Source organism: Brugia malayi (genome assembly GCF_000002995.4).
Source record: "Brugia malayi strain FR3 genome assembly, contig: Bm_008, whole genome shotgun sequence".
Classification (NCBI taxonomy): domain Eukaryota; kingdom Metazoa; phylum Nematoda; class Chromadorea; order Rhabditida; family Onchocercidae; genus Brugia; species Brugia malayi.
Window position 1 is genome coordinate 398,699 of NW_025062285.1, and position 21,269 is coordinate 419,967.

At 31.3% G+C, this 21,269-nt stretch overlaps 3 protein-coding genes and 1 non-coding gene across 4 annotated transcripts in view; 2 read left to right on the forward strand and 2 right to left on the reverse strand.

Annotated features, from left to right (window-relative positions):
- Positions 1 to 1,264, reverse strand: part of Bma-madd-4 (Thrombospondin type 1 domain containing protein) — a gene marked incomplete at both ends in the record, with an annotated part of 31,842 nt that extends 30,578 nt beyond the window's left edge. Inside the window, one exon of the mRNA XM_043082763.1 lies at positions 1,205 to 1,264. Within this exon, the coding sequence (XP_042938697.1) occupies positions 1,205 to 1,264 (60 nt within the window). The remainder of the gene's footprint in view (positions 1 to 1,204) is intronic.
- A 9,236-nt stretch (positions 1,265 to 10,500) lies between these two features.
- Bm14631 lies at positions 10,501 to 10,574 on the forward strand. Its single transcript has one exon. It is a non-coding gene; the product is annotated as a tRNA-Met (tRNA).
- Positions 10,575 to 11,549: 975 nt separating this feature from the next.
- Bm10745 (Uncharacterized protein) lies at positions 11,550 to 12,964 on the reverse strand (the record flags this gene model as incomplete). Its single annotated transcript, XM_043082765.1, has 2 exons — positions 11,550 to 11,924; positions 12,818 to 12,964. The coding sequence occupies 2 exons, from the start codon at positions 12,962 to 12,964 to the stop codon at positions 11,550 to 11,552; spliced, it is 522 nt and encodes a 173-aa protein (XP_042938699.1).
- Positions 12,965 to 13,456: 492 nt separating this feature from the next.
- On the forward strand, positions 13,457 to 18,745 carry Bma-dkf-1 (PRKD2 protein, putative; the record flags this gene model as incomplete). Its single annotated transcript, XM_043082766.1, has 16 exons — positions 13,457 to 13,600; positions 13,906 to 14,052; positions 14,162 to 14,325; positions 14,465 to 14,556; positions 14,692 to 14,837; positions 14,961 to 15,144; positions 15,226 to 15,372; positions 15,551 to 15,638; positions 15,982 to 16,129; positions 16,297 to 16,383; positions 16,547 to 16,636; positions 16,936 to 17,127; positions 17,425 to 17,627; positions 17,873 to 17,928; positions 18,102 to 18,295; positions 18,548 to 18,745. 16 exons carry the CDS (start codon positions 13,457 to 13,459, stop codon positions 18,743 to 18,745), a joined length of 2,280 nt encoding a protein of 759 aa, XP_042938700.1.
- Positions 18,746 to 21,269: the final 2,524 nt, after the last annotated feature.

Here is a 21,269-nt window from a genome sequence, read left to right on the forward strand (position 1 = left end):
TTGCATTGGAATGGAAAGGCAATTTTCTTTCCTAAATTTTGTTTATTTGACAAACTTCCAATTTTTTTATTTTTTTCTTTTTTTTAAAAAAAAAAAAAAAAAAAACATCAAAATGATTGATGAAAAAAAATAAAAAATGAAATAAGCATACACGCAAATATATACAAATCCAATATTTTTTGCATTACCAAACTGCCTATAACAATCAATTTTATTTTTTCTCTGTCTATTTCTCTCCCTCTCTTTTCCTCTCTCTCTCTCCCTCTCCATCTCTTTTAGAAAGAAAGAAAAGGATAATAAAAAGAAATGCTATCAAAATTTCGCAGAAAAAAGCAAAATTATCAAAAGATTTTAATTAAACTAAGAAAATAATTCTCCTAATTTTCTCTTTTGGAATAAATTCATCAGTGATAAGCATCCTCTGATAACAGATAATCTATAAGTGATAGTATTGTATTTAAAAAGAGAACAGATTCTAATTCAGACTGATTAAAAATTAATTGTGGCATAGAATATACGTTTATGCCTCTTTAAAAGCGTTGTAAAATAAATTTTAATTAATTGCTAAGCATTTTAATTAATTACTAAGCATTTGTTTCGATGATAAAAAATGTTATAATTGCAATAAAGGAATGAATAAATTAAAAGAAATTAATGATAGTGAAGTCATTGTTTATATTTTAAATAGTTTCAAATATATAATATATCTGATAAGTAATATTTCACCGCGCTGTGTCTCTTCCATTTTAATATTATCTCGCTGAATTATCAATATTTCTTGTATCTTTCATCCCATAATCACACAAATTTTACACAATTACAACAAATTGTATCAATAAACATAATTCAACTTTACCTGTATCAATAAACATAATTCAACTTTACCTGTATCAATAAACATAATTCAACTTTACCTGTATCAATAAACATAATTCAACTTTACCTGTATCAATAAACATAATTCAACTTTACCTGTATCAATAAACATAATTCAACTTTACCTGTATCAATAAACATAATTCAACTTTACCTGTATCAATAAACATAATTCAACTTTACCTGTATCAATAAACATAATTCAACTTTACCTGTATCAATAAACATAATTCAACTTTACCTGTATCGATAAACATAATTCAACTTTACCTGTATCAATAAACATAATTCAACTTTACCTAAATCAATAAACATAATTCAACTTTACCTGTATCAATAAATGTAATAAGAGGAACAGAATTTTGATCGATTGATATTGCACCAGCATATTGGATATGATAATTATCACTGATCAACGTTGTATCACATATTCTAATTGTTCATCATTTTGCACTAACAATAAGACAAGTCGAAATGGCAGCAATGATTGCACACTGAATTTTAGGTAAATATAATTTAGCGAAATGGTAGAAAAATGAAAATTAAATCTGAAAAATAGTTTAATTATGATAAAAATTAATTGCAGCAGTGTAATTTTTTGAGCATTTTTGAATAAATTATTTGCTACACTGATCTAACAGTAAGAAATGATATTATCACTGATAGACTGATAATTATGATAAGTCATTGATAAGTTATTCTTTTCATGTTGACTGTTGCAATGAACTTTTGATGATTGCTTCCAAATAATTCGGAATTCAATAAATGCTGCAAAATTTTTAGGCTTTTAACTTGAAGAAACAGAAATGAATCGATTGAAAGGTTTCAAAAAATTAGCATAGTTTAATGATTATTTTTGCTAAAATCTATTTTTGAACTTTTTAATTAAATAAATATTTCATTAAAATAATAAAATTGCTTATTTAGACAATGATGAAAATTTGCAGATAATAATATAATATTGCTTGAAGTAATTAAATAAGAAAAGTGATTGGATTTAAAATTAAATTTGAGAAGGGAATGTGTGGATGGATTTTTATGAAATTATTACTGATAATGTTACTTATCATGAAATATTACTGGCAATGTTACTTATCATGAAATTATTACTGGCAATGTTACTTATCATGAAATTATTACTGGCAATGTTACTTATCATGAAATTATTACTGGCAATGTTACTTATCATGAAATTATTACTGGCAATGTTACTTATCATGAAATTATTACTTATCATTTATTGCTGATAAGCACATGGCAGAAAGTTAATTGCAAAAACTTTGCCATAGCTGCAAAAGAAAATTAAAAGTTTTATTACAAAATATGCACAGTTTGACTTATGATAATAATATCAATGATAACACTATCCAATCACAATTGATAACACTTATAGCAAAGAGTGAAACTCATTTTAAAATTATATCAGCACTTACTCTCAGTGAAAGTCGAATTTCTCATGGAATTATCAATTTTGAGAAAGAAGCAGAAAGCATAGAGCGATGATTTCACAGAATGCATAAAATAAGATTGTGTTTTTGTAAGAAATTTTGCTTCCTTAGGTAAAATAGTTTAAAAGTGAGAAAATGATAAATTAGCGAGAAAAAAGGAAAGGAAAATTGAACTTCTCGGTGATTTCTTATTGAGAACTACCGAGAGATTTCTTATTCAGAACTACTGAGGGATTTCTTATTGAGAAGTACCGAGGGATTTCTTATTCAGAACTACTGAGGGATTTCTTATTGAGAAGTACCGAGGGATTTCTTATTCAGAACTACTGAGGGATTTCTTATTCAGAACTACCGGGGGATTTTTTATTGAAAATTACCAAGGAATTTCTTATTCAGAACTACTGAGGGATTTCTTTGAATAGTAAAATAGTTTTTCTCATTTTCATTAACAAATTGTCCAATAGAAATTTCTAAAAGCAATTAAAGATACTTTATCATTTGAATATTTAACAGCCTTTACAATCATTTTTAATCACGATTACTGTCAATAATTTTGCTATTAGTTAGAATATTGCAACTGATAAGGATGATCAAATAATCAATTAAAAGGTGAAAGGTCATTTATTACTCCAATGGAAAAGATTTGTGTTTTTGATGGAAGTATGAGAAAGAAATGAATCATAACTAATTTACACCCTGCATTTCTTACTTTAACTTTTAAATTAGTGTGAAAGACTTTTCGACGCCATACTTTTTTCGACACATAAATCATTAATTGCACTGTTAAGGATGAAATGAGTAAAACGATGTCACATAAATATAACTCAAATTCACACTATGCACAATTTATATTTGAAGTGCAATTTAATGCGTTTCATTGAAATAAGTCCATTAAAAGGATCAAAATTTCCTTCGTCTTCCAAATTATGGATTGTGACAATGTGACGAGAAGAGACGATGCATTCTTCATTGCTCACTTAGCACAATTGCGCAAATGTCAAATTCCCCCCCAGTATTTTCATAACAAACATTCATCATGTATTTTACCAAGAAAAAAAAAAAAAAAAAATTGAGCAGAAAACAGTTTCGTATTATCATTTGCTCATTTAAATATTCAATTGTTAAGAATGTTACCATTATATGAGATTTGTTGATGAAATTATCAAATGAATTATTATCAATTGAATTATTGATTATATCGATTAAAATGATATAAAATGAGGGCGTAACGTGTAAATCAAATCATAAAATACGTGAGCTAAACGGAATTTACTTGAGAAAATTGTTTATTTACGTATTTACGTGAATTTATTTATCTACGTGAAATGTTTGTTTTATTTACCAAATTCTATTGAATACAAAATGCGCCGTAATGCAATTGTATATTCCGAAAGAGTTAACACCGATGGCTTCAAAACAAGAAGTGTAACGGAAATTTCATCAATTTGCGCAATTTTTTAAATTCTATTATAAAATCTTGTGGCTAACAATGTTTGAGAAAAGATTTTAGGAGTAAAACTTCTCCCAAACTACCAATAAGACATTTTTGCGACAATGAAATTTAATTTATAATTTATGCTAAAGGAAAGACGATGGTTAGAGGATCCGTTATGAGCAGCATAGGTACTTTCAGAATAAAATTTTTGATCAGAGCAAATCGTTTATTGATGGATAAAATAGCGCCAAGCAATTTCTTTTCTAAAATAAAAATGGGATAGCAAAAAGTTAAATACAAAAAGATCAATTAGCATTTAAAAAGTTAAATACAAAAAGATCAATTAGCATTTAATTATCCGAAGACTTTTGCTCTGGAAATTAAATTCATTTCATATTAAATGAATTAAAATTCTTTCATCAGACAATTTTTTGAATTAACTTTACAAAAAAAAAAACATATATATTTCGTTTCTAGGAACAGAACCATTTCTTGTTGTTCAGAATAAATTAAACTAAGATAGTTACTTCAACTATTCTGCAAAAAATTTTTTTTTTTAAAAAAACTTTTTGTTTGAGAATTAAAGAGCTCTTTAAATGGTTGAAGAAAATTTTTGTTACAAAAGAAGCAGAAATATGATGGAAAAATTTATCGTAGATGAAAACTAATTAAAATTAATATTGAAATTGTAATCTTTGTTCTATATTGAAACGAACTACGACAATTTCAATTGAATTGAAAGAGTAGAAGAGATGACAAAGGTAGTAAAATAATGAAATGAGGGAAATCGTATGAAAAGAGTTGGACATTTCAAGTTGACCAATAAATGCCTTTAGAAATAAGCATAAAAGATTGCATAGCAGTCACCGTGGCCATATGAAATACATTGAGTAATGCTCTTTCGACTAGGTTTATTTATTTATTTATTTCTTTATTTATTTATGCTCATTCAAGCTTTCACATCTTTCATTGAAGATTGAAAATGATTTCAAACAGAAAATCTCTCGAAGTTAAATATATATACCAAAATTAAAATTTCTACAAAACAATTTTTTTTTTTTTTTTGAATTTAAATTATGAAACGATTCAATTTATGAGCAATTTTTCTCGCTGTTTTCACTGTTTTTTTAATTATTATGCATAGCACAATGCTTATCAATGATAACTTTTACAATTAATATGAAATAAGAAATTGAAACAAAAATGCATTTCTTCTTAAAATACTTTTAGAAAAAATATCATTGAAAATAGCTGAGAGCTTGAAATGTGCATAATATTATTACTCATTTAGTTTTCTTTTTTAATTCGAAAAAAAATCAAATTTTAATTAAATAAAAATTAAGCAGAACAGAGTGATTATTTTAGTGAATTTTATTTATTATTTTGCTGATAATAATAAATCAACGATTACGAAAAAAAAAAAAAAAAATCAATGCTTTAGATTTTAGAAAAAGAAAAAGGAAAGGAAGAAAAGATCAGTTTAGCGCTTAATTTCCGTTTGTCATTCACTGATGCCGGAAAAGTCTTCCTGTTTTGTCCTATGGGATGGATCGTCCATTTCGTTTCCTTCGATAAACAGCGCCACTTTATGTGTTGTGAATTTTATTCCTTAATTCACTATTTTTTTTCTGTGTTTCAGTTCTTTCCGATTTTATTTTATTTTCCCTTTTCTTCCGAAATTATTTTATTCTCTTTTATTTCATTAACTTTTTTGTTTTTCTCATATTTATTTAACAAACAACAAAGAGAATGAAGAAAAGAGAGAAACGTTTCTCATTTTGTCTCTCTCTCTCCCTCTCTTTATAAAGCTCTTGTCATGACACAAAAGTTTCGTTTCCTTTCCGGTTTCTCTTTTGCCTTCTCCGTTTCCTGATCCGTCTTTCTTCCATTAATCAAATGGAATATTTATAGGTTTAGAATTTGATCATTCAAATTAAACAAACATATAAGCGCTAATCAATCTTATCAGAAAAGATGATTATATCAACATTTGATAATGCTATTATAAGATTACCGGCATTTTCATAAAATTGCTAAAAATCGTTGACATTAGCGCTGTTTTGTAATTTGTCCTTTCTCCTAGAAGTAAACAAACAAAAAATAAAGAGAAAAAAAAAGAAACAAATACTTGAAATAGTAATCTTTTTTTAAATAATTAACAACTGAATTTAATCATATAAGTGAAGATGACATTACACGAAATAATTTGAAATCGATAACTGATAAAAGTGACAAAACAAATAAACAAACAAATATGCAAATAAACAATAAACAGAGGAACAGACGATTGGGAGTCTTTCAACAAAATAATTTTTCTGTTTTTTGTCATAATTTATGATATATATGTGCGAACGCAGAATAATAGTAATAATAATATATTGGCCAATGTGAAATATAAAAAAAAAGAAGCGATGGAAATGAGATATTGAAAGTTTGTTTTGATTTGATGAGTTTGTCAACGATTGATCGAGTAGAGACATACGGGTGACAACGATGAGCAAAAAAGAGCAATGCTAGGATCTGAGATGAAAGTAGCGAAATTTTGAATAACAAAAATAAAAAATTTTTATTTGATGGATCATACATACCTCTTTGCATGATATCTCAAATTTATTAAAATAATAAATCATAAATAAAATTGTTGTTATATTATAAGATAGTTATTTTGATCGTTTAAAATATACAAGAAAGATGCCAATAATGTGATACTTTAAATGATTTTTTTATTTTCACTTAAATCAGCAAACTTTTTTTTTCAATTTCTTCTTTTGAAATTCCTTAAAAATTTGCAAAGTACTTTTTTAATTGAGATTATTATTTAAAGAAAACTTTTCAAACTAATATTAATTTTTACTGAATTAATTTATGATTAACTAACCATTTAACATTAAAAATAACAGCTTGAATTTATAATCCTATCATTTCACTCATTTCATATCACTTTTAAACTACTATTTAAGCTTCTACCAATGCTACTAAATTACTAAAATTAATGCTTTATAAAGAATTTTCAAAAAAAAACTTTTTTTTTATGAGAAAAATTTTATTTCACTACCATTAATTTTTCTTTTAATTTCATTTTAATAAATTGACTATATTCATAAGCATTTTAGCAAATAGTAACAGTGGTAATTTGCTTGATAGTCGGATGATAGAGAGAAAAAGAAGCAAAAATAAGTTGCAAGAAATAATTGTCGCCTTGTTTTCTTCTGCTATTCATAGAGGACAGTCACAGAAATGGTGACATTATGGTGTGACACTTCATAAGCGATCCCTCATATACTTTTGGTCGTTTAAGTATTACTGATGATTGATTTCCCAATACAGTAAAATATTTAATACAAACATAACTTGGAAAATAATCAGTAAATTTAAATTTCAAAATTACAAATTTCAAAATTGAAAAAATTTAAAAATGAGTATGGAAAGAGATGTGTTGACAGAAGTAATGAGAAAGAGAGAGAGGGAGAGAGAGAGAGAAAAGGAAGGATAATGGATAGGAGAGAGAGGGAAAGAACTTGGTGACATTGATAATTTATTGAGAGCAAAGAGATTTGATTAAATTTCCATGTCGAATATGCGTGAGTTTTATGTTTTTTGAGTATTAGCAATAACTTTGCATATGCTGCTGCTACTTTTTTTTTTGCTATTATTACTTTTTCTAATATAAATAATATAAAATTATAAGTGAGAGATAGAAATTTAAAAAAAAAAAATGGAAATTTTTTAATTTTAACTTTTATGGATGGAAAAATTAGTGGTTTGAAGTGAAAAATCATCAATTAGAAAAAATGATTTACACTACTAAATCACATTTTAATTTACATTTGAGTCAAAGATCTATTTCAGTTTAAAAAATATGGAAATGAAGCAAATTTGTTCTAATCATATCACTATTATTATCAAGAGAACTTCTTTCAATAATGAATAAAGATCTGTGATAAGTGAAAGTAAAATGAAAGATTTTCACTTTCTTTTAATTTGGTATTTCCGAGTTCGCGCAGGTCACGTACACGTAATTGTTACTTTACGTGGATACAGCATATAATGTATACGCATTATTTTTTTGGAATTGTATCAAATGCTATTAAAAGAAAACAGGAAAGTTTACCCTTTTCAATTTTTCCTTGAATTCTGTGAATAAAATCAAAATAGTCAATAAATTTAAGAGTACTCATTGGACTAATTTTATTTGAGTGAAATTAAGCTAAACTAAATTACATTAATTAGAATTTAATTAAATTAACCTAACTTCTTATGTGCATTAGCATAGCTTAATTTTTCTGCCAAAATCAAAGAATGTATTAATAAAATGCTCAAAAGTATTTCTAATTTGAAAAGAAAAATGTTTGAATGGTCAATGATTAATTCCAAATAAGAAACAATTTTGAATGATTAATAAAATAAAGACATTACTTCAACAATCGGTAAGTGATTATTAATTAACCAAAATGCATCTCGATGTGTTCTAACATGCCTTGGCCTTTATGTCATCTTTACGTGCCCTAAACATGCCTTGGCCTTTATGTCATCTTTACGTGCCCTAAACATGCCTTGGCCTTTATGTCATCTTTACGTGCCCTAAACATGCCTTGGCCTTTATGTCGTCTTTACGTGCCCTAAACATGCCTTGGCCTTTATGTCGTCTTTACGTGCCTTAGGCATGTCTTTATCTGTCTTATTTTTACGTGGCTCAAATGTGCATTAGTCTATGTCTCATTTATATTCATTTGCATTATTAAATGAAACGATGATAAAAATTTAAAATGAGCGAAATTGAATTAAATTTGATCAATAAAGTGAAACAAAAAAAGCGTAAATTATTGAGCAGAAATAGGAATCACTGATTGGAAGTATGATTAGCAATCATTATTGATTATCAGTGATCAGTGGTGATCACTGCTTGTGTTGCCATTTTATGATCGAAAGGAGGGAAAGAGCAAAATGTCTTTTGATGTTAGCAATGGCTATTGAATTCTTTTTAAATATTTGCTAAGATTATTTGTCAACTTAAGCTTTTTTTTTTCAAAGCTTTTTTCAAAATTTTCGACAAATGAAACACTGAAATATAATTTTGAAAAGGAAAAGAGGAAATTTAAAAAAAAAAAAACGAATTCTTTTTTCAGTTATAATTGGAAATAGTTAAATTAGATATTCAATTATTGGAAATGACTAAAAGAACACCAAACAGATCTATAATTTGAATCAACACACATTATAATAGCAAAGCATAAACAGTGGAAAAGTAAATTTAAAAAGCAGAAGGACAGAAATTAAACCTAGCATAATAAAACTAAAATTTATTCAAACATAGCTGTTTTACTGGAACGAAAAGAATGAAATTTGAAAGTTTACGTATTTTTTAAATGTATATAAATTTAAAATATTTTGTTATTTAAAAGATGAAAGTGAGGAAGAGATTGGATGGTAAAGAAAAAAGGAAGAGGAGTGGAAAGTTTGAGTAAGTATTAAATTTTACCCATGGGATTACTTAAAGATTATGCTAACAAGTTCATCAAAAGTAGTCAGAGAGTTTCTTACCCTTAAATGTTATATTTACTAATCACATATGCTTTTTAATCCTAAGCAAAAACTCGAAATTATTCCAAAATTCGGTTTCTTTTAAAGTATGCGTTTTTTTCAATGAAATAAATTTCTTTGGTATTCATAAATTCTAAATGGCTCAAATGGGAAAATTGCGCATCCAATTGCTACAATAATATGTAAAAATTTTTAATTTTCCGATGCAAAGAATTTGGCTTTAGATGTTGGCTATGATTAATACCTCTATTATAATACAGGTGTATTATTAATAACAGAACTAGAGGAATCAGAATATAGCGATAACGACTGAACTTCGATTCTCAATCTGCTTGGGATAGTGACAAAGGTCATTCTATCATTGCACTTAATCCAATAAAATGGCCATGAATGTCACATGGGTGAATTAAATTGTCCTCCATGTTTCATTCGAAACTTTAGATTTTAGCAGTTCAAAATAAAGAAGCAATTTAAGAGATAGAAGGCTAATCATATGGTTGAAATTTGCTGAAAGAGCAAAACTATCGGAAATTCATGTTGAATTCGAAATGAGTCCAATTAATACTTACAAAATTAAAAATTACTTTTCATTCGAGCTTTTCTCAGCTGTAAAACAATATTTCAACTTTCAATATTTGTATTTACTGATCAGCAAAAATGAAAAAATGGATGAAATTAAAGCCAAGATAAGATGGAACGAAATTTAAATGATTAGAATTTTATCAACTTTAAAAGAAAATGGTATTGTTGTGTGTAATACTTAAAAGTGTATCATTAATTAATTACTATAAAAACAAAATTACACATAGATATTTTTTCATTTGGAAAATAATAATTATTTTAGTATGGCAAAATTGCTTTATTTTGTTGTGCTCAGCTACAAACCATCCATCGCAGATGGCCTACAATTCTTCTCGAATAAAAGCAAAAGATGCTAAATTCAATTCTTTAGCTTATGTCTTTACTTGTTGACAACTTTTCAACTGAATGATTCATTCGCCCTCTGCGCCGTAAAGTACACAGTAAAGCCAAAATATTTCAGAGTTTTCTTTAGGAAAGTACTGGCGAAAGTTGCTATATCATGCAAAACTGTTGCACTTGTATACGTGGAACCAATGTGAAATCTTCGGTATTATGCAAATATTAGCGCTAATGTCCCATCTATAACTCTCGAAGAGTTATTTAAATGAGTGCTGTGTGGCCTGAGTAGCGCAGTTGGTTAGCGCGTCAGTCTCATAATCTGAAGGTCGTGAGTTCGAACCTCACCTCGGGCATCCCCGTTTTTGCTCTTTGATATGGTTGGTACACGTGTTCAACTGCACAAGCACTTCCAGAAATACAGAGTGTAAGGGCAAACAAACATCGCTGATCAATTGATAATCTTCGGGTCTAATCGATATTGATAATCTTATAATCTAATCGATAATCGATTGATCTCACTCCTAGGTCAACATACTGTTTAATAGTTTAATTTTGCTTTTTTTTTCAACAGTTTAAGTTTAATTTTGCTGTGATTCAAATCTCGTGCAAAATTTATCATTTATTTATCCGGAAATGACTCACTGTCTCTTGCTTACGTATATTTATTGTCCCTCCACTGAGACACTTACGTGACTGTTAGATATTTTAGCCGTTGCTTAGGGTAAAATCTCCCAATTTACCTTACAGTTATAGTTATCCGATACTTTCCCAAGCATTTTGGACTTTTTAGTACTTCCAACTATTTATTCTCATTTTCTATTAATAACAACTTACATTATTAACAGAAACTTACAGCAGAATTTAGAAATATTTAAAAATTCTTTACATTCCAAAGATTGAAATTATCACTAATATCATTTTTCATTCATTAGAGAGTACTGATAAGAGGACACAACGATATATCTGTGTTGTCGCGAACAAACGGTGTGTCCCTCTGTCGATCAGTTCACTGATATTTCAGAGTGTTTCTGTTGCTGTCAACAGCTGACCGAACTTTTGTTTATGTGTTTACAGGTAAAGCACAAAGATTACAGTGCTCTCTCTTTCAGGACAGTTCGATCGATCCTTGTAATCCACCGCTGCATTTATCAGTCTATCAAATAGATCTGTGTTCATGCACCTTGGGATACTGTAGTGGAAAGGTATGCAACATAAGACAGTAACTTTTCTCTACGTCAAATTCGATCGTTGTCTCAAGAGTGACCGACCGTTGGCTGAATTGATGAAATTATTTAGTATTATTGAGGAATGTTTTGAATGAAAGTCAATCATACATGAAGGCCAAGCAGGTTGTACCATGGAGGCCAAGCAGGCTGTACCATGAAGGCCAAGCAGGTTGTACCATGAAGGCCAAGCAGGTTGTACCATGAAGGCCAAGCAGGCTGTACCATGAAGGCCAAGCAGGCTGTACCATGAAGGCCATCAGGCTGTGCCATGAAGGCCAAGCAGGTTGTACCATGAAGGCCATCAGGCTGTGCCATGAAGGCCAAGCAGGTTGTACCATGAAGGCCATCAGGCTGTGCCATGAAGGCCAAGCAGGTTGTACCATGAAGGCCATCAGGCTGTACCATGAAGGCCAAGCAGGTTGTGCCATGAAGGCCAAGCAGGTTGTACCAGAAGGCCATCAGGCTGTACCAGATAAACTGAAAGGCAATGCAAAGAAAAGCCATTTTGTTTCATTTCTCGTTTATTTTCTATTTCAGTAATTTAAGGAATAGCTTAAAGAATTTCGAGGCCTAATGCAAGCAGTTTATTTCATAAATTTTTTTTTTTAAACTGAAACAACACTGTGTGCATTGTAATGACTGTGCATTAAATAAGTACCTAAAAAAAGTTTTGCTGAATTGATTGAGGAATGAGAGATGGAATTCATCCATCTTTGTCAAATTTACCTTTTCTGTTCCATTTATGCTTTGTCAAAGCATTTAATTGCAAATAAAACATTCATCAAACTGTTTTTTAAATGATTTTTCTCAAAAAATTTTGTAAATTTTATCTAGTTTAGCAGTGAAATTCAATCATTCTAACTACTCTATTTCAACTATCTTATCGGATCGATGTATCTGACAATGCATACCATCAGGATTTAAGGTAGGTAAACTGGGAAAGCCATTTGTTGGTTAGTCGACACCCACCTAAGTTATTCACCTGTGACCGTTTTCAAATTACTAATTCTGAATCATTAATTAGATTGACTGATTATCGCTATATGAGTAAAATTGGCCAATTTCAAGAAATGTCTTCAATCGTTCTCTTCTTGTAAAATTCCAATTTTTGTCTCTGTTTGCATTAAAATGGAACAACGGTATTCATTATCATCACCATCAAATTACCAGCAATAATTAATTAATAATAATAGCAATAAATAATAATGATAAATACCAATAATAATAAATAATAACAACAATAAGTAGATGAATAAACAAATGATAATAATGATAAATAGTAAAACAACAGCGATTTGTCTAATCGATGACTACATTACAGTTTGGCATGTGGTACAAAGGCGACAATATTAAAGAATCGAAGGAGAAACCAGTTCTGTCTCGGCGATGGACCCTCTACTGAAATTGTTTGCCAGCTGCTGCAGTCTTTGAGTCAACCAGCATTTCTCGACTGCAGCGGTACCGTCTGCAACCGCTGCGCAACTCACACGTCCATCTTCTACCTTTGTCCATCTCATCGATACGCATCAGAGATGCATCACAGCCACTTATCCCTATTGTTGCTTTTCACTTCTGTTTATCTTTCACTCGAATTTCGGTTTAAACGAACCAAAACGACGAAGTTTAACTCTTCCTTCTTGTTTTTGTCAAATTATTATTCAACTGGGAAAAGTGGTAACTACATAGAAATGATTTGACTGTAGTCTGAATAGTTCCGGAATAATATGTCGGAGTGTGTATTCAGGCTAGTCCGGCAAATGCTGGCTTGTGTTGATCCGAGCAGAAATTGGTTACGTACTTTTAGAAGCATTTCAAAGTAATCGACGAAGTATTTTGAAGTTTCCTCTCATTTAAAAGCTTCGCAATACACTGCAGTTGCCTTGATCCTCTTCTTTTGACTGTGATTCCGGAAATCCTGATGTGTTTCAGGACGATGATTGCAAGCTCCATCATTCTGATGGACAATTCCTGAATTCCTTCACTTTCTCTTTTACGCTGATAATAACTCAATGCTGAATAACAATTCCGGAATTAACGGTAACAATGATGATGTGACAGCAATGGATACCTGGGAGGATCGAAGGATATCGATAACACTTCAGTACGGCTCACTGAAGGAAGTATTAGTCCTTGAGCGATCCGATAATCCGCAGGTCAATATCGGTTCATTTTGTTAGGTGCATTTAATGCTATATTAGAGAAGCGGAAAGTATACTGAAGTGTGTGTCTGATGTGCTGATGCTCCGAGATATCCAGGTGTTTCTGGAGATTCTCTTCGAAACTTTTGGTAGACACTGGTGATAAGTAAAGCTTATTTGAGAGATGAGTCTTCAGTCTGTCTCCATTTGGTAACTTGGCTTGATCTCGACATCCTTCAAAGTTGAGCGAAGTGATTCTTTCATATATAAATTCTAATAATAATAATAATTTAAAGTCAATTTAAATTACTTCATTTTAGCAATTTGAACTGCTCTGTGAACGTGCCAGACAAATAGCTGAAAAGCATTACGACGGTAAATTAGCGAACGGTTGTGAACTACACTTATTCAGACATGATTATAACTCGCCAAATATGCTGCAGCATTTGGCTTCTGTTACCCAGCTGGTATTCCATTTCCGCATTTGTTGTGACCGTTTGCGCATAAGTTCCGGGCAGCACATGTACTTGAGGTTTCGGTGATTAGTTTGATGAGAATTGAAGAAGTCAATTTGAGGATAATGGTTGTATCGTGGAGATAATTTTGATAGATCGTAACGAACGACCAACACGTCCTCACGTGCTCGCTGTTACGTCATATATGACTCCGACATTTTGTGATTATTGTGGTGAGATTCTGGTTGGCTTAATCAAGCAGGGTTTGCAGTGCGCCAAATGCCGGTATCAAATTCCTATTAGTTTTAGTATATCCGAGTTTTCCATTTCCAGAAATACTTTTTTTTTTTCAAATATTTCATTTACTGTTAAATATTGGCGTTTTTCAATTTGCATTTAAAAATAAAGTTCAATATTTTTGTAGATGTAATTTTCATAAAAAATGTGCATTTGCGCCAAGGAATAATTGTGCCAAAAATAGCCTAACTACGATTCTTCCAAGTACTGCTTCTACAGGTATTTGTATTCTTTACTTTTCTTTTTTGAACGAAAGCAAGAACAACTGATTTCATTCTATTTGGAACGTACGTACGCTGCTTACGTGATAACCAAATCGTAATTAATTACTTAAACTAATTGCTATACTTGTAGATGATCTTCGATGCCAGCAAGATGCCGCATTTGCCTTGCCGCACACATTGGCTGTACATAATTACAAGACGCTCACTATTTGCAAAGTGTGTGACAAAATGTTAATTGGTCTAATGAAACAAGGACTGCGTTGCCGTGATTGCAAGGTTCCACAACACAAGTTTCAATTAGCTAAGTAGCATTCATCCGCTGATTGCTACTTTCCTCCAAATTTAAATGTTTTAGAAAATTTGTTGTGAACAGGTGGTTACCATGCGGCACTCTTTCAGGTTAACGTCCATAGGAAGTGCGCTTCACTGTTACCTATGAATTGTCAGATAGCAGACGGTGCTATAACACCTTCGTTCGATCAGCTAAGTGTTGACGATGATACGTCGTTGCTTTCGACTGCGTATGATGAAGCTGCGGCACAGGAAGAGACCGATTCGATGATACCGCTTGCTCGGTTGCCAGGTTTCCGGCTTTTCCAGTTCTTATTTCACGTATACGTTGATGGTTAACAAATCTAAAATGGTATCAATTTTGAATTTGAAGGACAAGCATCAACACGAGTTACAAATCGACAACCAACAGTGGAAGGATGGATGATCCATTTCATGCTTGATCAACCTGAACGACGTCTTAGACACTACTGGATTCTTTCCGGTGGTGCCATTAATATGTACAATGAATATAATGAAGGTAGCAAATGATGTAATTTGTTAAGAATTCTATCAAACAGATCCATGCGAGCGGTGCTGAATATGCGAAAGAATTAGAAATTCTTATTATGGAGCTAAATGTTGCATTAAATTAAAATTTTAAGTTTGGAATTTCTTTTTTGATGTGAAGCTAAAATTTTGAAATTTTATTTAAATAGGTGTAAATCCACATCGCATTTATCGAACTATTCCACTTGGTGGCATAATGGTTTTGACGCCGTATAATGGACCGCCTTTGCATTCAAGGTTTATTGTTATGAACTCAGAAATTTAAAAATGTGAAATTTGAAATTAAATCTTGAACTTCTGAAAGCATTCCACTCCACTCCACGATACTTTTATTTCAAAATGTAACAAGAATGGAATGAAATCGTGAATATGAAATGCACCCATTTTCAATAAATTTTATTCTTCACTTGTCGATTCGCTTCCATTTAAGAATGAAATTTTAAAAATTCAAATAGCTTTATCAAATTAATTTTAAAATTTAATTTCTTGTTCCAATTTAAATATTCCTTTTATAACTCATATATAATGGAAGCAATGATTCACAGTACGTATTTATTCAAATTAATTCGTTACTTTGCAGTTTTCCGGCTCACTGTTTTGAAATCCGGACAACATCGCATATGGTGTACTGCGTAGGTGAAAATTTAGATGTGTACAGTGCTCCTCCTTCAAAAGTTCCACGTCACGCAAGTGGGAAAAGTAATTCAAATGCGCAAATGTGGTTTCAGGTGATTAATTGATTATATTTTTTCATCAGACATCTTCACTTATTCTAAAGGAATTTAATTTCTCGAGATAGATGTGACTGATATTTCAAAGGAAGTGAAGAAAGTCAAAAGACAATATAACTAGTGAATTTAACTGATACTTAAATGGCTTCATGAAGACTTTCTAGGCTTTGCAACAAGCATTGCGACCGCCACCATCTAGAAACGACTCGTCAAGCACAGAACCAGCATTACAATTCACCGAGTTGTATCAGGTTCATTTAATTCAAATGTTAATTAATTTCCAGGCAGCAGCACTCACTTCTATAAGTTATAAGGGAACTTGACTTTTCCTAATTTTTAGAACTTTTTTGCTATTTTAAAGTTACTTCATTTTTGATTCGGTAAGAATCAGAAAGGGAAAATTTATTTCGTCAGATTTTGGGAGATAAAACACTTGGATCCGGACAGTTTGGTACCGTTTATGCAGGCGTTCATCGACAAAGTGGACGTGAAGTTGCTGTAAAGGTAAGCGTTTAGATTATTTTAAATTTCAAACATTGGTTTTTTTGTTTTTGACTTAAGTCATAACTAATCTCTTTCTTTATTTCATGGCTTGCTAATGATAATAAACAAGAGATAGTGCTAATTTACCTGATGCAAACAACAGTTCATCAAATTTATTAACCTACAAATTTTGGAGGATAGTAGAAGTAAGCATAAGCAGAGAGATAAGCTTGTCAATATCAGTGATGATAAAATGTAATTGTTGACAAGTTGACAAGTTGAAATTTGGAAGAGTTGAAGGATTGCTGAAATGCGTTCAGGTAATAGCAAAGGATCGCTTTTCAAAGAAGTCACCGGCGGGAGTGGACACATTGCGAAGTGAGGTAGCAATTCTGCAATCGATTAGTCATTGCGGTATTATCAAGCTGGAATCAATGTTCGAAACAAAGGATAAAATTTTTGTGGTAATGGAGAAAATGAATGGTGACATGCTGGAAATGATTTTAAGTCAGGTATGTTGAGAAGTGTATCAATCATTTCTGTAATCTCAGGTATGTTGAGAAGTGTATCAATCATTTCTGTAATCTCAGGTATGTTGAGAAGTGTATCAATCATTTAGAAAAGTTTGGAAAGAAGCCTTCGTTACCTAGTTAAGTGCTTGAGGACAAGAAAGTCGGAATATTTGCGTTATATTAAACAATTTTTGCTGTCGAAAATAAATGAAACTTACAATCACTTACTGATAACAAAGAAAAGTTGAATATTTCATCTCACTTCAAGAATTTCCACTCTTCTTAATTCATTTTCAGGCTGCGGGTCGCCTGGACGAACGAGTTACCAAATTTTTGATAATACAAATTTTGTGCGCCCTTCGATATTTGCATTCAAAGGGAATCGCACATTGCGATCTCAAACCGGAAAATGTCCTACTATCTGATCTCGTCAATGTTTTCCCTCAAACAAAACTATGCGATTTTGGCTATGCTCGATTTATCGGTGATGCTCAATTCAGGTAGTTCATTGTTCATTTTGAAATTTAGTTTATAAGATACTCGAGAGTTTAACCTGATGAGATATACGGTCTACGAAGTGCTGCTTTAATGAGCCGTTAAGACTAAAACTTGTAAGGCCTGGAATGTTTTCCTCGGTTACAAGAAATGTAACTGACTGTAAAGTATTGTCAACTTAACAAATTGTAAGGTTAACTCAGTTTCATGGATGAGGGAAGAGAAATTGCTTCATTGGTGATAATTTCAGGAAAACGATTGTTGGTACTCCGGCCTATTTAGCTCCGGAAGTTCTTCAAAAGCGAGGTTAACTTTGAAAGAAAAGAATTTCCTTCATTTCCCGAAATTACTACTTATTCAGTTACTTGTTTGTTGTAAATTATCTTTGTCAATCACTTACTGCTTGATATCATTTCTCGGGATCGCATTCTCGGGATTTAACTGCTTTTCATCAATCTAATGTCAAAGATAATTTGTAGGTTACAATAAATCGCTCGATATGTGGTCTGTTGGTGTGATAATTTACGTGACGTTAAGTGGTACATTTCCGTTTAATGATGGCGAAGAAATTGCTGAGCAAATACAAAATGCTGCCTTCATGTTTCCGGCTGAGCCGTGGCAACAGATATCACGTGAAGCTATTGACCTGATTCAGAGATTACTTAAAGTGAAGGTAATAGCCGTCTTGTGGTGGTCAGATGGCATTGACTGGAACCGTTCCGTCATTTGTTACCTGCACCACCGTTAAGTCAACCGTTAAGCTATCCATCCCAGACAGATAGAAAATCAAAACATTTGGAAATTCTATTTATGTCCGCCACATTTCGATATTGCGGGGCGTTCCATGTGGAGACAGTAGGTCAAAGGTCGAGGTCGTTGTATTCTCGACATAGAGAAACCAATGCCCAATAGTCGGAGTTTGCAGATTGAGGAGCGTTTGTCGATTGATGAATGCATGAAACATGAATGGCTGGGTGGAGCGCAAGTTTACATGGACTTAAGACGATTGGAGTTGCAGTTGGGCGGAGAACGGTACCTGACAAATGCGGAAGATGACGTCCGTTATGCTCACTTTTTGGCAAGTGAAGAGCTTATCACTCAGCAGATTCCGCCGCTGATCTGAGAGATACAGAAATTGATGCGAATTTTTGTGAATTGATATCTTGTCACTAACAAGGTAGCTGACAAAAGCTGTATCAAGTAGCTGGGTTGAAATTATCAGGTGAGAATAGGAATGATTTTTTGTTGGAGAATTTGAATAATTTCACCTTGTCATTCATGGCGACACGTAGAAAGGTGGAATTATTTTGATGAAAAGAAAAACTTTTTTGATGCAAATTCGTCAATCACTTTGCGCTGCAGTTATTCCGGTGACACACCTACCTGAATCGATATTGGAAAAAGGTGTGGTATGTGATGGGAATATTTGAATTCAAGATTATAGTCTGAATTTTACACAGATTCCTGAAGTCTCTAAAGTTTTTTATCTTTTGAATAACTTTGAGTTTTCATTACATAATTATTTGATTCAGTTTTTATGCATGTTTAAACCTTATTTGAAAGTATTTTCATTGCATAAATTTTTGCCTTCTTGAAATTTTAGCAAAGAATTTTGAAGTAATTTCTGTATAATTTGAATTGATAATTTGAATTGAAAAGAATGCTAAATTATTTGAATAATATCTGCGTGACTTCCCTTTTGACATATAATCAAGAATTATGGGAAAAAAGAAGTGCGCGGCGAATATTCCGAATCAATGATCAAAAGTAAAAAAAAAAAAAATCGATTGCTTCTATGATCAAAAATGAAAATGATTTTCCAATAACTTATGAACTTCTATTGTTTAAGAAGTTAGAAATTCAGCCGTTCAGATAGAGGTGACCTTTCGCCTTTAGTTACTTTTGTTGACCTTTGTTGCTTATGGCTAATATGACTTTTCCGTAAGTTTGGTTCAAAAATGATACGAGTGAAGTAGAGAAGAGAAAATCGAAATATCTGCAATTAAAATTCAGATTGATTCGGATCAATATTTCGTTATTCTGGAAACGTAAAAGTGTATTGCTTACGATGCATAAATATTTAAGAATTAATCCTTGCAGCAATTACGTGGCACAGATTTTTTCACTTTTGTCAACGTCGAATTTGCATAAGTGCCAAAGGTCATAGAGGCTATCACGAAATAACTTAAATTCAATTTAAAATCTTAACTTTTTCACATAAATATTCGCATAACTGTTTAACTTGAATTTTCACATTACATTTAAATTTTTTATTTAAACTAATACAAAGAAAGAAATGAACGTTGCTTGACATATATTTGAAGATTTGAAATGGTCCAGTTGAAAGACTGATATTTTAATATGTTGCTTATCATTCTATTAACCTCGATGCTGAATAATTTTATAAAATCTCGATGCTGAATAATTTTATAAAATCTACCCTCGATGCTGAATAATTTTATAAAATCTAAAATTCGACTTTAGAAGCTGAAAAACTAATATTTATGAAGTTGCATTAAAAGTAATACTATCAAAAATTTCTATTCTCATTTTAACACAGCATTCCATTGAACATGCCTTACATTTTTCACGAGATGCTACTGCAGTCATACGTGGTGCACTCACGTAAACCAAGTGAAGAGTGCGTGACAAGTGCACGTTGATGGAATATGCTTCTCACTTTGAATATTCGTTTATTCACAAGCGATCAACCCATCACGGCTAATCCTCAGAGAGTAAACATGAAAGATGCATAATTTCAATCGAATGAATCACATATATACATAGCACAAATAATTTGTATGAAACAATCAGATTTGAAGTATTTCATAAAATTAGTTGCATTTCAATAGCGACAAGTTCGCAGATTTATAGGAAACTTAAGAAACTTGCTAATGAACAATTTTTCATTTTAAATTTCAAATATTAAAATAAAAATTTGTTTATCGGTCCTTTACTTACTCAATTATAAGATGTCGGATGATAGCAATCGGAAAGGACCGATATTTTAAGTTAAAAATGGTATGGAAACGAACTGTTTAAAGCATCAAATGAGATGCAACAAATTAATACGGAAACATCAACAAATAAGTAAAGCAGTTTATAAAGTTATGTCATGGGTAAAATCTCTTATTTTCCTGATTTGTTCGAATTTTCAGCAGTTAACTCAATGAAACAAAAGGAAAAACCGGCCATATTCCTGAATAATGTTTTCATAGAAAATTAATTCATCGTTTCCGAAATGTTTTAATCAAACTAATCTCAGATCTCCGGTTTTCCGATATCCTTTCCTTTCTCATTTTCTTCACGCTTCCTTTCCTAATTAAGCCTTACTCATAACATTTCCAAAATTTACACAATCATAAAAACAAAATAAAAGCACAAAAAGAAGGCAAAAAATTATAAGAGCAAGAGGAGATCATTTACCTGTATTATTTCTCTACGTGTATAAAGAGACGCAAGTGAAAAAAGTTCGGAAATCTGATCGGAAAGTAATTAGGAGATGAAATTAAAAAAGTGACAAGCTACATCAAACCACGCAACATCTAAAAACTTTCTCGACCTCCCTCATTTCTGTTTCCGGTCAGCTTCAACTCTCCAAAGTTAATCAGCTATCAGTTATTATTCCTATCTCACATCATTCCAGT